Source organism: Doryrhamphus excisus, linkage group LG10 (assembly GCF_037039965.1).
Source record: "Doryrhamphus excisus strain RoL-2023G ecotype Guam linkage group LG10, RoL_Dexc_Guam_v1.1, whole genome shotgun sequence".
NCBI classification, from domain to species: Eukaryota; Metazoa; Chordata; class Actinopteri; order Syngnathiformes; family Syngnathidae; genus Doryrhamphus; species Doryrhamphus excisus.
The window spans coordinates 3,934,248-3,952,500 of record NC_136366.1 but is presented as its reverse complement, the minus strand read 5'-3'; the positions used below and the strand labels follow the sequence as shown (position 1 = coordinate 3,952,500).

The following is an 18,253-nucleotide window of genomic DNA, read 5'->3' as shown; positions in this document are numbered from 1 at the left end:
GTGCCGACAGAAGACGCAAACTTCCCGTATTTCCCCTCATTTTTCCTAATTTTAGGGACAATGTCTCTTATTCTGAAATGACAACGAAGAAGCACGAAGAGCAGAACTGTTGTCATCAAGTTAAAGGCCGTGTTTCCAAAATAAAAGCCCACATTAATGCCTGCTCTCGGTGCTGGCGGCCATGAGAAAAGAACAAGCCGCCTCCCACAGAGAAGCTGGCAACCATATTTAAAGATAAAAATAGTGACTGGGCAACGAGGGGGGGGCCTCACCGAGTGGCACGCCCACCCACACATGATGTCATCCTCTAAGAGTGGGATGGGTGGGGGGGCGCTCCTGTCAGTAATGCCTGCCTGAGGATGTTTATTCTGGAAAACATTCTCGAATGATCTGAGCTCCCAGCTCACTTGACCTATACAAGCAAAGCGAGTACAAGTACTAGTAGTAGTACTATAGTACTCAGCTGTCTTTTTTTTAGCCGCTTCTTCTTCTGTGAATACTAAGATTGCATACCGCGCTGAAAAAAAGTCAACATCAGCAACTTTAGAAACGGAAGAGATGCTGTACTTAATGAAGTGCTTCAATTATTGACATGAAAGTTTTTGATGTAAAAAAAAAAAAGCGGCCAGACTGTAAGAATTGTTCACACACACACACACACACAGACACACACACACACACACGGAGAGTATGTTTGGCCTCCCTAAGGGAAGTAGTTACTAAGCAGCTCACAGAGAACTAATCCAAGTGTAAAGACTTTGAACTCTGCAGTGTGCTTCTAAATCTGCTTTAAAAGTCAACGCCTGTTCCCGCGAGACGTTGAGGGGCCGCCGCGCAAAACACGCACGTTGGCGCCCGCCGACGTCGGCCGACACGCCGCGAGGACGAGGTCGGCTGAGGTTTTTCTTCCCTTGTGCCGTCCGACGCCGCCTACCTACGTGACATCGGGGGGACGGATCTTTGCCGTGTCTCCATTTCCCCAGTAGTCGCCATCTTGGCTACGTAGTGGAAGGAGAGGCTGCAACTTGAAAGTAATGAACAGAAGAATCCATTTTCTATGCAGGGGGGATGGTGGAGCCTATCCCAGCTGACTTTGGGAGAGAGGCGGGGTACACCACCAGCCAATGCAAGAGTGCCCAATATGAGATTCAAACCAAGATCTTCCACAGCTTCTGACTATATGGCCAACATGCTAACCACCAGGTCACCGTGCAACCAAGAAGAATTCATTCATTCATTCATTCATTTTCTACCAGTTATCTTCAAGAGGTTTCGCGGGCATGTGGAGCCTACCCCAGCTGACTTTGGAAGAGAGGCGGGGTACACCATCAGCCAATGCAAGAGTGTCCAATATGAGATTCAAACCCAGATCGTCCAGAGCGCCTGACTATATGGCCAACATGCTAACCACCAGGTCACCATGCAACCAAGAAGAATTCATTCATTCATTTTCTATCAGTTATCTTCACGAGGTTTGGCGGGCATGTGGAGCCTACCCCAGCTGACTTTGGAAGAGAGGCGGGGTACACCACCAGCCAATGCAAGAGTGCCCAATATGAGATTCAAACCAAGATCTTCCACAGCTTCTGACTATATGGCCAACATGCTAACCACCAGGTCACCGTGCAACCAAGAAGAATTCATTCATTCATTCATTTTCTACCAGTTATCTTCACGAGGTTTCGCGGGCATGTGGAGCCTACCCCAGCTGACTTTGGAAGAGAGGCGGGGTACACCACCAGCCAATGCAAGAGTGCCCAATATGAGATTCAAACCAAGATCTTCCACAGCTTCTGACTATATGGCCAACATGCTAACCACCAGGTCACCGTGCAACCAAGAAGAATTCATTCATTCATTCATTTTCTACCAGTTATCTTCACGAGGTTTCGCGGGCATGTGGAGCCTACCCCAGCTGACTTTGGAAGAGAGGCGGGGTACACCACCAGCCAATGCAAGAGTGCCCAATATGAGATTCAGACCAAGATCTTCCACAGCTTCTGACTATATGGCCAACATGCTAACCACCAGGTCACCGTGCAACCAAGAAGAATTCATTCATTCATTCATTTTCTACCAGTTATCTTCAAGAGGTTTCGCGGGCATGTGGAGCCTACCCCAGCTGACTTTGGAAGAGAGGCGGGGTACACCATCAGCCAATGCAAGAGTGCCCAATATGAGATTCAAACCCAGATCGTCCAGAGCTCCTGACTGTGTGGCCAACATGCTAACCACCAGGTCACCGTGCAACCAAGAAGAATTCATTGATTCATTCATTTTCTACCAGTTATCTTCACGAGGTTTCGCGGGCATGTGGAGCCTACCCCAGCTGACTTTGGAAGAGAAGCGGGGTACACCCCCAGCCAATGCAAGAGTGCCCAATATGAGATTCAAACCCAGATCGTCCAGAGCGCCTGACTATATGGCCAACATGCTAACCACCAGGTCACCATGCAACCAAGAAGAATTCATTGATTCATTCATTTTCTATCAGTTATTTTCACGAGGTTTCGCAGGCATGTGGAGCCTACCCCAGCTGACTTTGGGAAAGAGGCGGGGTACACCACCAGCCAATGCAAACTACACACAGAATGCCTAATAAGAGATTCAAACCCAGATCTTCTTGAGCTCCTGACTGTGTGGCCAACATGCTAACCACCAGGTCACCGTGCAACCAAGAAGAATTCATTCATTCATTCATTTTCTACCAGTTATCTTCACAAGGTTTCGCGGGCATGTGGAGCCTATCCCAGCTGTCTTTGGGCAAGAGGCGGGGTACACCCTGGACTGGTGGCCAGCCAATCACAGCCAAATGATATTTCATGTCCCAAGAACCAGATTTGGCCACCAGAGACCAGGTGAAGGTGAATCCAGCCACCCTCAGACCTTCAGATACTCCTTCTTATTGTGATGGAGGGTTTTGTGTGCCCAAGTGATTTGGTGCTATATGCCCCTGGTGGGGTACCCCAAGGCAAATAGGTCCTAGGCCAGACCAGCAATGATTCAGAAGACTCTTATGAAGAAACGCAAGAGGAGGGACCGCACCAGGGCCTCACACTGGAACCAGCCCCGCCGAAGGGGCTCACAGGCCAGCCCGAAGAAGTCACAGGACCCCCCGATCCACTTAGATCTTCTGGGGCCAACATTTGGAAGGCGGTCAAGGGCGAGCGCTTGGTCTTGGGCTGTCAAATTTGTCTCTTGGAACAAGGAATGTGTCTTCACAAGCTGTCACAAAAGCGAAAAACTATTTGTGTCAAAGTGAAAATTATGCTTGAAATATATCTATTGACAAAAAGCATTTTTTTTTTTTTTTTAGTCGGGAACTGATATTTTCCTGAAACTTCCATATGTTTCACTGCTGATTCTTAAAGAACAGATTGTTTTTTCATGAAACACCAGGGTCTAATCTTAGGTAGGTTCCCTGTTTCTATACCCAGCGAACACAATCATCTGTGTGCCTTGAAAAATCAGTCAAAATGGTTTAAAATGTAAAATACTGAAGGGGTTGACTAAAAAAATGAGTTCATGTCATCCAGCTCTTGACGTCTTGAAGAAACCACATACAGTTGGTAGAGAAATGATTTTTTTCAGATTCAAATGTACAGTATTAACAGTTATTTAACCTTTAACATGAACATAATAATAACATGACAATAAACTTAATAATTTGACCCAATTAGCAAGTTAGCATCGTACTCCGTTCCAATTGGGAACAGCGTCGTAACTTTAACAATATGTTTGATGAGATGCTTTATTTTCCGTTTTTATTCCAAATCATTTGCTGCATTTATTTGTACCCAGCGTCGTAAGCCTTTAGCTTCATTGCTAATCCAAAGCAAAACAGGGCGGGGTAAAAGGGTAGGGTAACAGTATGGGCGGGGGGCAAAATCATGTGTGCACACAGCTTTAAGCTGTCATTTCAACATTAAACTTTGGTATCAATGTGGGGGGCCTCAAACTAGCGTCTCGCGGCGGGCCGCATTTGGCCCGCGGGCCGCGAGTTTGAGACCCCTGATGTAAAAGCTCAATATTCATTTCCAGTAAGTGTTCAACAAGAGTGACTTCAAACAGCGCCCATACACTTAATAAAGCTTTCATGATGGCCACAGCTTGACCCTGGAACAGATAATTTCCTATGCAAACAATCAGTTCCAGCATCATCCAATCACACAAGGTCAAAAGCGTTTCTACGCTACACATGCACGCTCGTTAAATCTTGCGCCAATCAAATGAATAATGGACGCTACGAGCTGCTTTTTGGTTTTCAACTTTGACTTTTCGGATCACGGAGTGTTGCTTCTGCGGCATTAAAATTCAATAGACCTGCTGAGAACGCTCATTGAGTGGAGAGGAAGAGGCGACCATGTGTGCTGGGAGTACAAATACTAACCGGGCTCCGGCCCCCAGAGTGAGCATGCATCATTAATGAGGCTGATAAATAAATCAGCGGGACATAAACGGGCGTATGTGCACTTAAAACAACAAACTGCACGCATGCTGTATGTACGTCCTCAAAGTCCCCGGCTTCCTCCGTAAGACAGGAAGATGAAACATTCCTGGTGACTTCCTCTCTCCGGGTGATCCGTGGCCTGACGCAGTGAGGCGTCGCCGTGCATGCTCGACGCCTTCCTAAAAGAGCGTGTCGAGCCGGCTCGGCTTGGGAAAATATTTGGAACTCTTGAGGTTATATATCGTCTTTAAATAGCAACATCAAACCGCATCGTTAAAGTTGATATTCTATTCATAATCCTATTTAGGCACAGCATCCTGTACACAAGGTGGGGGTGCACCATTATTAGCAGGTGCCCCCCCCCTCCCATACTGATGTGCTGGTAGTCATGTCATGATTTTTCATTAGGTCTCATCAACACAGTCGACATTTCTTACAGTGTGCACAAACTACAATAGCCACGTTTACATGGACCCAAATATTCCTATTTCCTATTTCCTACGGAAAAAATGTAACTTTTGTATACACCTCATTCCCAAAGATAAGTGCCAATCCGAATGAATATATAATCGGATTCAGTGCCCTGAAACGTTGTTTTTTTTTTTATCCCGGAATCGTCAGGACAATGCCTGGTTGATTGATGCCATGGAAAAACTCTATTTTATATTCCAAATCTGATTTTTTTTTTTAAATAATAATAATACATTTTATTTGTATAGCGCTTTTCAGAGTACTCAGACGATTTACAGAAGAGAAAAAAAAAATTAGAGTTGAGTAAAACAGAGTAAACAATGCATTAAAATATAATATAACATCCATACATTCATTCAAAGCTAAAACAAGGCTAAGAATTCACGGATAAAATCAAAACATTTATTGCATAAATTACTGATTAAACAAATTCTAGAGGAAAATCATTTTTATTGACGAAATCAGTACCCACGTATACATGGACCCAAATATTCGGTTTATTTGTTCAAAAGAATGTAACCTTTGTATGCACCTCATTCCCAAAAGAAAAGTGCCAATCGGAATATTCCTTTCCCCAATCCGATTGAGGTATCTTGTATATACATTCATTCAGAGCTAAAACAAGGCTAAGAATTCACGGAATATTTATTGCATAAATTATTGATTAAACCAATTTTTAATTTTTATTGAATAAATCAGTACCCACGTATACATGGACCAAAATATTCCAATTCCATTCGGGTTATTTGTTCAAAAGGAAATAATGTAACCTTTGTATACACCTCATTCCCAAATGAGGAAGTTCTGTAGAAGTTCTCTATTTCATCTCCAAATGTGTCTCCCTTTTTTTCTACTCCAAAATTATTGCTAACTATTGATTGTCTGTGTCGTACACCGCTATGTTTGTTTACCTATGGACAACTTGGAGTCGCTAATTAACCTAGCATGTTTTTGGAATGTGGGAGGAAACCGGAGTACCCGGAGAAAACCCACGCATGCACGGGTAGAACATGCAAACTCCACACAGAGATGCTCGAGGGTGGAATTGAACCCTAGTCTCCTAGCTGTGAGGTCTGCGCGCTAACCACTCGAACACCGTGCAGCCCATCCGCATATTAGTCATTGCAAAATGTTGTGTTGCTGCTGGATGTTCATAGTATCCCGGTCACTCTGTAAGCTTGTTTTCTTTTCCAAAACAAGACACTTTGGACTGAAGGCTTAAGTCCACGTTGTAGAAGTTTATAACGTCACTTCCGGAAATGAGCGAGAGCGAGCACGTCATGGCTGATAATGGCTGATAATGTACCGATTGCTTTCAAAATATGAACAATGTAGAACATATTGACAAAAAGTATATAACATATTTAAGTAAAGTTGACCAATCATGTCAGGGAGCCTTTAAAGCAGGGGTCTCAAACACATGGCCCGTGGGCCAAATGTGGCCCGCAGGACACTAGTTTGAGGCCCCCGCCTTGATATAAGTTTAACGTTAGTGCGGCCCGCGCAAGTTTGATATGGATGCTGTATGGTATCATGTACCAAGAAAAAATGATTACGTTTGATTAATGTTCATGTTAAAGGTTAAATAACTGTTAATAGTTATCCTCCCTATCCATGTGGAAGTGGTACGTTTTTGGCTATTTAAGTTTAAAGGAAATAACTTGAAGGCTACCGTTTAGGTCGCTAGTTCATGTTAAAGGTTAAATAACTGCTAATAGTTATCCTCCCTATCCGTGTGGAAGTGGTACTTTTTGGCTATTTAAGTTTAAAGGAAATAACTTGAAGGCTACCGTTTAGGTCGCTAGTTCATGTTAAAGGTTAAATAACTGTTAATAGTTACCCTCCCTATCCGTGTGGAAGTGGTACTTTTTGGCTATTTAAGTTTAAAGGAATTAACTTGAAGGCTACCGTTTAGGTCGCTAGTTCATGTTAAAGGTTAAATAACTGTTAATAGTTATCCTCCCTATCCGTGTGGAAGTGGTACTTTTTGGCTATTTAAGTTTAAAGGAAATAACTTGAAGGCTACCGTTTAGGTCGCTAGTTCATGTTAAAGGTTAAATAACTGTTAATAGTTATCCTCCCTATCCGTGTGGAAGTGGTACGTTTTTGGCTATTTAAGTTTAAAGGAATTAACTTGAAGGCTACCGTTTAGGTCGCTAGTTCATGTTAAAGGTTAAATAACTGTTAATAGTTATCCTCCCTATCCGTGTGGAAGTGGTACTTTTTGGCTATTTAAGTTTAAAGGAATTAACTTGAAGGCTACCGTTTAGGTCGCTAGTTCATGTTAAAGGTTAAATAACTTAATAGTTATCCTCCCTATCCGTGTGGAAGTGGTACGTTTTTGGCTATTTAAGTTTAAAGGAAATAACTTGAAGGCTACCGTTTAGGTCGCTAGTTCATGTTAAAGGTTAAATAACTGTTAATAGTTATCCTCCCTATCCGTGTGGAAGTGGTACGTTTTTGGCTATTTAAGTTTAAAGGAATTAACTTGAAGGCTACCGTTTAGGTCGCTAGTTCATGTTAAAGGTTAAATAACTGTTAATAGTTATCCTCCCTATCCGTGTGGAAGTGGTACTTTTTGGCTATTTAAGTTTAAAGGAAATAACTTGAAGGCTACCGTTTAGGTTGCTAGTTCATGTTAAAGGTTAAATAACTGTTAATAGTTATCCTCCCTATCCGTGTGGAAGTGGTACGTTTTTGGCTATTTAAGTTTAAAGGAATTAACTTGAAGGCTACCGTTTAGGTCGCTAGTTCATGTTAAAGGTTAAATAACTGTTAATAGTTATCCTCCCTATCCGTGTGGAAGTGGTACGTTTTTGGCTATTTAAGTTTAAAGGAATTAACTTGAAGGCTACCGTTTAGGTCGCTAGTTCATGTTAAAGGTTAAATAACTGTTAATAGTTATCCTCCCTATCCGTGTGGAAGTGGTACGTTTTTGGCTATTTAAGTTTAAAGGAATTAACTTGAAGGCTACCGTTTAGGTTGCTAGTTCATGTTAAAGGTTAAATAACTGTTAATAGTTATCCTCCCTATCCGTGTGGAAGTGGTACGTTTTTGGCTATTTAAGTTTAAAGGAATTAACTTGAAGGCTACCGTTTAGGTCGCTAGTTCATGTTAAAGGTTAAATAACTGTTAATAGTTATCCTCCCTATCCATGTGGAAGTGGTACGTTTTTGGCTATTTAAGTTTAAAGGAATTAACTTGAAGGCTACCGTTTAGGTCGCTAGTTCATGTTAAAGGTTAAATAACTGTTAATAGTTATCCTCCCTATCCGTGTGGAAGTGGTACGTTTTTGGCTATTTAAGTTTAAAGGAATTAACTTGAAGGCTACCGTTTAGGTCGCTAGTTCATGTTAAAGGTTAAATAACTGTTAATAGTTATCCTCCCTATCCATGTGGAAGTGGTACGTTTTTGGCTATTTAAGTTTAAAGGAATTAACTTGAAGGCTACCGTTTAGGTCGCTAGTTCATGTTAAAGGTTAAATAACTTAATAGTTATCCTCCCTATCCGTGTGGAAGTGGTACGTTTTTGGCTATTTAAGTTTAAAGGAATTAACTTGAAGGCTACCGTTTAGGTCGCTAGTTCATGTTAAAGGTTAAATAACTGTTAATAGTTATCCTCCCTATCCGTGTGGAAGTGGTACGTTTTTGGCTATTTAAGTTTAAAGGAATTAACTTGAAGGCTACCGTTTAGGTCGCTAGTTCATGTTAAAGGTTAAATAACTGTTAATAGTTATCCTCCCTATCCGTGTGGAAGTGGTACGTTTTTGGCTATTTAAGTTTAAAGGAATTAACTTGAAGGCTACCGTTTAGGTCGCTAGTTCATGTTAAAGGTTAAATAACTGTTAATAGTTATCCTCCCTATCCATGTGGAAGTGGTACGTTTTTGGCTATTTAAGTTTAAAGGAATTAACTTGAAGGCTACCGTTTAGGTCGCTAGTTCATGTTAAAGGTTAAATAACTTAATAGTTATCCTCCCTATCCGTGTGGAAGTGGTACGTTTTTGGCTATTTAAGTTTAAAGGAATTAACTTGAAGGCTACCGTTTAGGTCGCTAGTTCATGTTAAAGGTTAAATAACTGTTAATAGTTATCCTCCCTATCCATGTGGAAGTGGTACGTTTTTGGCTATTTAAGTTTAAAGGAATTAACTTGAAGGCTACCGTTTAGGTCGCTAGTTCATGTTAAAGGTTAAATAACTGTTAATAGTTATCCTCCCTATCCGTGTGGAAGTGGTACGTTTTTGGCTATTTAAGTTTAAAGGAATTAACTTGAAGGCTACCGTTTAGGTCGCTAGTTCATGTTAAAGGTTAAATAACTGCTAATAGTTATCCTCCCTATCCGTGTGGAAGTGGTACGTTTTTGGCTATTTAAGTTTAAAGGAATTAACTTGAAGGCTACCGTTTAGGTCGCTAGTTCATGTTAAAGGTTAAATAACTGTTAATAGTTATCCTCCCTATCCGTGTGGAAGTGGTACGTTTTTGGCTATTTAAGTTTAAAGGAATTAACTTGAAGGCTACCGTTTAGGTCGCTAGTTCATGTTAAAGGTTAAATAACTGTTAATAGTTATCCTCCCTATCCGTGTGGAAGTGGTACGTTTTTGGCTATTTAAGTTTAAAGGAATTAACTTGAAGGCTACCGTTTAGGTCGCTAGTTCATGTTAAAGGTTAAATAACTGTTAATAGTTATCCTCCCTATCCGTGTGGAAGTGGTACGTTTTTGGCTATTTAAGTTTAAAGGAATTAACTTGAAGGCTACCGTTTAGGTCGCTAGTTCATGTTAAAGGTTAAATAACTGTTAATAGTTATCCTCCCTATCCGTGTGGAAGTGGTACCTTTTTGGCTATTTAAGTTTAAAGGAATCAACTTGAAGGCTACCGTTTAGGTCGCTAGTTCATGTTAAAGGTTAAATAACTGTTAATAGTTATCCTCCCTATCCGTGTGGAAGTGGTACTTTTTGGCTATTTAAGTTTAAAGGAATTAACTTGAAGGCTACCGTTTAGGTCGCTAGTTCATGTTAAAGGTTAAATAACTGTTAATAGTTATCCTCCCTATCCGTGTGGAAGTGGTACGTTTTTGGCTATTTAAGTTTAAAGGAATTAACTTGAAGGCTACCGTTTAGGTCGCTAGTTCATGTTAAAGGTTAAATAACTCCCCTGCAGCCGAACCGCATGCCCGAGCCGCGGTACCTCTCCATATAAAGAAGCAGCGACTCGACCCGGCATCACTCAAACCTCTCCACCGTGATAATGTAGTGATTCACAGAAAGGAAATCGGCTTCCGTCACACTAAATTACTGAAAAAAAAAAAGCTGAGAATGCGTCTCGGATTCCCACCTCGTGTGTGTCTAAAGGAGGTTTTATGTGATGTCAATAAGGACCTAAAACGAAAAGTTACGCCGCTTTCTGTAATTCCCCCCCTTTTTCAGGCCAGTTGCCGCCTGATGACTTGGGTTCAATTACAAAACCGGGATGTTGCGTAACGATAACAAGGCTTGTATTTTCCCTTTCCACGACAGACATCAGCGTGTCCATCTTCATTGTGCGACCCGCAGATGGCTGGCAGTGCTACCGGGCACTTAATGAAAGGCAGCCATTCAACGAGCGTGCATATATTTTCCTCTAATGGGTATTAATGTGAAAATGATGGCTTCAGCCAATCAAAGCGGCGTGTGGGTGGTCGGTAGAAATGAGAGACAGCGAAGCAGGCGGGCGGACGGGATGCTCAGCGTCGCTTTAGAACCTGGTCGGCAGAACTTTTTCCGAGGAGTGACATTTTCCCAAGGATATCTATCAAGCGGCCTTAATGGTTTTTCATGCGCACTCACGCTCCAGAAGTGGCACTCTTTTTTTAATGATTAATTAATAACTGAAAGGCGGCTGATGAATGGGCCCATTTTTCCTTCCTGGTAATAAAATGATACCATTTGTTCCCGTGTTTCTAATTATCAGGGGGGGGGGAGCCGTGACGGCGCTGTGGCGGAATCTTCGGAATTTTCATTATCAGGCACACAAAGAAGCCACGGCACCTTGGCGCCCACGTGATAGCACTTTTCAATTTTTCACTTTTATTGAAGCCTTTTTCCAATTAACCGACAACTGTGGGCTAATTAGTCAATATTCCCAAATTCACTTCTACATATGAATAAGCGCAAAGTTTGGGATTTGAGAGTTTCCGCAATTTTTTTTTTGAGGGTCATGGCCCTGCATTTCTGATTCTGAAGGCCCGGGACAGATTAGATTGACATGACAGCTCATACAGTAGAAGCTGAAATCGACACGCGGGCCAAATGTGGCCCAAATGTGGCCCGCAGGACACTAGTTTGAGGCCCCCGCCTTGATATGAAAGTTTAATGTTTAAAGTTTGATATGGATGCTGTATGGTATCATGTACCAAGAAGAAATTATTACGTTTGATTAATGTTCATGTTAAAGGTTAAATAACTGTTAATAGTTATCCTCCCTATCCGTGTGGAAGTGGTAAGTTTTGGGCTTTTTTAAGTTTAAAGGAAATAACTTGAAGGCTACCGTTTAGGTCGCTAGCTCTCTAGTTTGCAAGTTAGCATGTGTCTCAAGGCCCTGCATTTCTGATTCTGAAGGCCCGGGACAGATTAGATTGACATAACAGCTCATACAGTAGAATCTGAAATCAGCTGCAGTTTGGAATTATCCAGAAAAAAAGGCAGTGGAGACCACACAGGGGTCTGTAAAGACCTAAGACAGTGATCTCAAACACGCGGCCCGCGGGCCAAATGTGGCCCGCAGGACACTAGTTTGAGGCCCCCGCCTTGATATGAAAGTTTAATGTTTAAAGTTTGATATGGATGCTGTATGGTATCATGTACCCAGAAAAAATGATTACGTTTGATTAATGTTCATGTTAAAGGTTAAATAACTGTTAATAGTTATCCTCCCTATCCGTGTGGAAGTGGTAAGTTTTTGGCTATTTAAGTTTAAAGGAAATAACTTGAAGGCAACCGTTTAGGTCGCTAGCTCTCTAGTTAGCATGTGTCTCAAGACCCTGCAGTTGCGCAATATGTTGTAAATAAAAAGAGTATAAATGTGACTATAGTCGTGTTTTGTCATGTCTACAGGGCTCTAATAATGCTTTGTTCATTTTAATCTGAAAAAAAATAATTTGTCTACCCACCAACTATATGTGGTTTCTTAATTGTTTATTATTATTATTAAATTTATTTTTTACTGATTGATTGATTTTCTTTATTCTTGATTTTTTAATTTATTTTTCATCTTATTTTGTGCAGAAAAATAAAAATTAGGATATATGAGAACAGTGGAATGTTTTATCAGAGCTTTTATTGTAGAAAATCGGAACCAAAGCACTGAAAAAGTTTGTATATTTTTCTGTTTTTAATAAATGCGTTTTTTTTTGTTTTTTTTTGGAAAACCTGATGCGGCCCAGCCTTGCCCAGACCCTAGCTCCAGTGGCCCCCAGGTAAATTGAGTTTTAGACCCCTGACCTAAGACAAGGACCGGGAACCTATGGCTATCCTGGTCTTATCTCCACTGCCTTCTTTCTGGATGTTCGAGAGCCAGAAGCTCTTTTTTATGACTGCATCTGTCTCGCCAACATTTCTTAACACGATAAAAATATTTTTCTTTTTCTTCCACTGATGTTTCAAAGTAAATCATTATAGAAAATACACTTGTCAGCCGGCCATTTTCTACCGTGGTGTGGGTGGTCAGAGTCGATGACAGCCGTCCTGATTTTCCACATTTAGTTGTCCTCATCCTTAAAAAATTAGGATCTGGCTCTCATGGAAATATATTTAAAAAATATGTGGCTTTCATGGCTGCCTTAGCCAAGCTTGTGAACACCTCCTTCAGACTTGGCCCAAGCAACGCCATCCATCCATGCAGCCACTGGCCAACCCATGTACCCAGACACCGTCCCCCCCAGCAATCCATCCATGCATACTAAGCAGTCATTTATTTAGATATAGCCAATATAGCTGAGACAGACAAGCCATGACTGAGACAGATGTGCCATGGCTCAGGCGGACATGCCATGACTCAGAGAGATGTGCCATGGCTGAGACAGACGTGCCATGGCTGAGACAGACGTGCCATGGGCTGAGACAGACGTGCCATGGCTGAGACAGACGTGCCATGGCTGAGACAGACGTGCCATGGCTGAGACAGACGTGCCATGGCTGAGACAGACGTGCCATGGCTCAGACAGACGTGCCATGGCTGAGACAGACGTGCCATGGCTGAGACAGACGTGCCATGGCTGAGACAGACGTGCCATGGCTCAAACAGACGTGCCATGGCTCAGACAGACGTGCCATGGTTCAGACAGACGTGCCATGGCTGAGACGGACCTGCCATGGCTGAGACAGGCGTGCCATGGCTCAGGCGGACGTGCCATGGCTGAGACGGACGTGCCATGGTTCAGACGGACCTGCCATGGCTCAGATGGACCTGCCATGGCTCAGACGGACGTGCCATGACTCAGACGGACGTGCCATGACTCAGACGGACGTGCCATGACTCAGACGGACGTGCCATGACTCAGACAGACGTGCCATGGTTCAGACAGACGTGCCATGGCTGAGACAGACATGCCATGGCTGAGACAGACGTGCCAGGGCTGAGACAGACGTGCCAGGGCTGAGACAGACGTGCCAGGGCTGAGACAGACGTGCCATGTCTCAGACGAATGTGCCATGACTCAGACAGACGTGCCATGGCTGACACAGACAAGCCATGGCTGACACAGACAAGCCATGACTGAGACAGATTTGCCATGACTGAGACAGGTGTGCCATGGCTCAGACGAACGTGCCATGGTTCAGACAGACGTGCCATGGCTGAGACGGACGTGCCATGGCTGAGACAGGCGTGCCATGGCTGAGACAGGCGTGCCATGGCTCAGGCGGACATGCCATGACTGAGACAGAATGTGCCATGGCTGAGACAGCTGTGCCATGGCTGAGACGGACCTGCCATGGCTCAGACGGACGTGCCATGGCTGAGACAGGCGTGCCATGGCTCAGGCGGACATGCCATGACTGAGACAGACATGCCATGACTGAGACAGAATGTGCCATGGCTGAGACAGCTGTGCCATGGCTCAGACGGACCTGCCATGGCTCAGACGGACCTGCCATGGCTCAGACGGACCTGCCATGGCTCAGACGGACCTGCCATGGCTCAGACGGACCTGCCATGGCTGAGACAGACGTGGCATGGCTGAGATGGGCGGGGCACTGCTCCAGTAGTAGTTTTATTTACATCTTACATACATATATTGGCTGATTCGAGTGTAAAGCCATTCAAAGCCGCAAGTAGACAGGAAGCAAGTAGACTGTTACCTTATTTAGTATGTCTACCATGCCTTATTTTCTTTGATTATGTCGACCATATTGGGAAGTGTAAGGATGATTATAGCAGTGTTATTTCAGATTGTTAGACCAGTAGACAGTTAGACCAGTTCTCGACATGCGCAGTGAGAGGCGCCTGAAAGCAAAGATATTTGTCATGGAGGAAGAATTGTTTGTGGCGTCAGCGCGTTATCGATCGCTGCAGCAGCGGCGATCAATAGCGAGTGTACATAACGAGATTTGAAGGCGGGATGGAGAAGCTGGCAAAAATCACTACTCATTAACTAAAACGCTACAAGACGCCTCTTTTTTTCTCAAATGATCCGCTTCATGATGATCCGAATGGCATGTGAAGAAGATTCCCGGGGGAAACGACTTTCCGTGTTTACATGTTCCGTCTTTGCGTCCGTCCACTCAGACGGCACCGATCCATCCATCACTTCTCTAAATGACTTCACCGTCGTCATGTTTGCTCGACACTAAAAGGACAAGAATGGTAACTAAAGCCGCCCCACTTCCTGTTTCTCTCAGCCGAGCGTGGTTGATGTGAGCTGCCCCGCTGAGTTTGTGTTGCTCTCCATCATTGTGGAGCCTCGGCGGAATTAGCCGCTAATGAGGAGAAAAGTTCATTTACTTGAAAGACCAGCAACAACAAAGACGCCGTGGATGCCGACCAAAAACCAACATCATGAAAAGCACACTTTTTCCTCATTTAGAAACATCTCCATACACACGTACACACTTTTCATGGTCATGACAATAACAAACAAATGTAGCATGATGCTAACCTTACTAAACAGCAAATATGTTAACCTCTGCAGTCATGGGTCAACCACGGCTAAAGTATCGTGATGCTAACATTAGAAAAAAAAAAAAACATGTTAACCTCTGGCATGTCATGAGTCAACCACGGCTAAAGTAGCATGATGCTAATTGTGTTTTTAAATGCTTTGTTAAAAGTGTTATACAAATAAAGCTTACTTACTTACTGAAGCGTATTAGCATGATGCTAACCTTACCTTAACAACAAACATGTTAGACTATGGCTTAAAGGGTCAACCAAGGCTAAAGTAGCATAATGCTAACCTTACTTAACAGCACATTAGACTCTGGAATAAAGGGTCAACCAAGGCTAAAGTAGCATGATGCTAACCTTACTAAACAACAAACATGTTAGACTCTGGCATCAAGGGAGCATAAAGGCTAAAGTAGCATGATGCTAACCTTACTTTACAACATTTTAGCTACTGACATCAAGGGTCAACCAAGGCTAAAGTAGCATAATGCTAACCTTACTTAACAACATGTTAGCCTCTGGCATAAATGGTCAACCAAGGCTAAAGTAGCATGATGCTAACCTTACTTAACAACAGGCATGTTAGACTCTGGCATCAAGGGTCAACAAAGGCTAAAGTAGCATGATGCTAAACTTACTTAACAACATGTTAGACTCTGGCATCATGGGTTAACAATGGCTAAAGTAGCATGTTGCTAACCTTACTAAACGACAAACGACTTAGACTCTGGCATCAAGGGTCAACAAAGGCTAAAGTAGCATGATGCTAACCTTACTTAACAACATGTTAGACTCTGGTATCGAGAGCTAACCAAGGCTAAACATGATGCTAACATTACTTTAACAACATGTAACAGTCTGGTATCAAGGGTCAACCGAGGCTAAAGTAGCATGATGCTAACCTTACTTTGACAACATGTTAGACTCTTGCATGAAGGGCCAACCAAAGCTAAAGTAGAATGATGCTAACCTTACTTTAACAACATATTAGTTAGACTCTGGCATCAAGCGTCGACTAAAGCTAAAATAGCATGATGCTAATATTACTTGAGCAGCAAGTTTGTTAGCCCCCGGCATCAACCTTAGCTAGAAAACAGTTGAAACACTGAGAGCAACCAGATGGATTTGGGAACGCTCGCTGTGGTTCAGGTGCTCTCAACATACAGATCAATACAATCGATCGCTACTCTCCAGGTCTCCGCCTTTGGGAATGTCACATGTTGAAAGCCAGATATATACGGAAAATGTCAGCAACGTTGTCCATCAAGCTTAAGAGTCAGACTTGGCAATAATCAACACGGATCAATACAAACAAACAATCGGCTGCAGATCACATGATGACAAGATGGCGTTTCTACGGACCAATCAAAACACAGCGTGTAGCATATTAGGGCGTGACTTACGTGTTTTGCGGTGTCCGTGCCTGCGGGTGGTAGTTGTAGTGGACGTGACCTTGGTGGTGGTGTGGTCCGAAGTCCACATCTGAGTGGAATCGTGCAGCACGGTCGGATTGGACGGAGACGGACTTGCTGTCAGTTCTCCGTTTCTGGGGGTCGCCATTGTCGTAAAACCCACCGGAACGCGTCCGTTACGATTCCCAGGAATGCGAGGGGTCACTAGGCTACCTGAGGCCGCGCCCCCTCTCGGGTTAGCTGTGGTGGTGGTAGCAGTGGTTCGAGTTCTGCCTTTCGGCGCCGTCACCGTTTTAGGCGTGACATTCCGCTCGTCAGACGTCGGAGTGGCAGTCGCGGTGGTAGTTTCGGGACCTTTAGGAATCCCGCTGGGCTTGGAGAGGAAAATCGGATCCTGTCCTATTCGATTAGCATCCACAAGGTCCGTTGGCACGTAATCCCGCACGGTTCCCACGACGATCCACTTGAGCAGCATCAGACTCAATCCCAAGCCGATGAAGCCGATGAGGAGGGGCACCACGCACAGCCACGTTTGCTGGCGGGGCCAAAGTGCACAACGAAAGGGGCCCTCATCTCGGGCCTGGCCCTCGCCGCGGACCCCCGAAGACCCCAATCCCTCAGGTTCCTCCAGGATCACTGACCCGGTTCCGGTGGCCCCGGAGCACTCGCTCATCCTGCCCTGGGCTCCTTTATGGCTCATGGGGGGTTAATCCCGCGGTAGTCTTGGGCGGCATGTGTCACACAGATTCCGATCGACGACGGACATGGAGGAGAACAGAAGGGAACGCTGACTATTGGAATTCCAAGGATTGGAGAGAACAGGAGGGGTTTGCAGACAAGGATGAGCCGGCGTGAACGACTAGTCTGCCTCGAGTCCTGCTCAGCGCTCAACTTCGAAAACGTTTCCAGCAGGAAGACGCCAGTCGGCGAAGGGGAGGAAGAAAGAGGGATGTGGAAGGAGAGGGAAAAGAGACGAGGGTGGGAAGGGAGAAAAGGTTGGCGTCCGGCGGCGGTGCTGCTGCAGCAAAATTCCGAACAATTTCTACTTAGCATGAACGCCCCACCACATCTTCATGTGTGTGTGTGTGTGTGTGTGTGTTGGGGGTTCTTGCGCAGGAAAATATGACATTCCCAGATGCAGGATGATCCCGCAGCTTTTGCCCCGTCAGGGTCCCGCAGCGTCCCAATCCTGTGTCTCCTTCGGGGACTCCTCCCAACAATTCCCTTTGCTTCTTTTAACCACCTTGATGCGTCTTTTCCCAACAAAGAGATGGAGTAGAATTCCAGTTGTTGTCCAGATGCAAACAGCAACAATTCAAAGTGCAGCAGGCAGGGGGCCGGGGGGGCTGGGTGGTAGGGGGGGGGGGGGGGGGTGTTGTCATGCAGTGCTATCACAAGGGGCGGATTAATCCGCTAAAGCAACGCATGATCCTGCTCCTTGTGCACCCGGCTTTGGATCACATTTCTCCAAGCTGTCTGCTCAGCGCTGACGCTGCCGAGAGCCTCCCACATTCCAACACAACCGGGTGGGGGGGTGAGATTGAGGGGTGGGGGGGTGGGTAATGACTAAAAATAAAATCAAGAAAAAAGATGTCCCGCTGATGCTCTCGCTCCCAAAAAAAAAAAAAAAAAAATCCAGACGATGATGAGGTTGCAGCGTCCTCTCTTCCGGGCGGGATGCTCTCTTGGAAGATGCTTCCAAAAAAAAAAAAAAAAACCCTAACAATGCGACCCCACCCGAGCGGGACAAGCGGGCTCCCCGCCCCGCGTCGTCACCCAGAA

The 18,253-nt window shown here is 44.3% G+C and overlaps 1 protein-coding gene across 2 annotated transcripts in view; it reads right to left on the bottom strand.

Moving 5' to 3' along the window:
* The window catches only part of nrg3a (neuregulin 3a), a 196,463-nt gene extending 178,452 nt beyond the window's left edge, over positions 1–18,011 (bottom strand). For both annotated transcript variants that reach the window (XM_078793859.1, XM_058064861.2), the window contains exon 1: positions 16,463–18,011. In XM_078793859.1, coding sequence (XP_078649985.1) covers positions 16,463–17,171 — 709 coding nt within the window. In that variant the 5' untranslated portion in view covers positions 17,172–18,011. The remainder of the gene's footprint in view (positions 1–16,462) is intronic.
* Between the last annotated feature and the right edge of the window lie 242 nt (positions 18,012–18,253).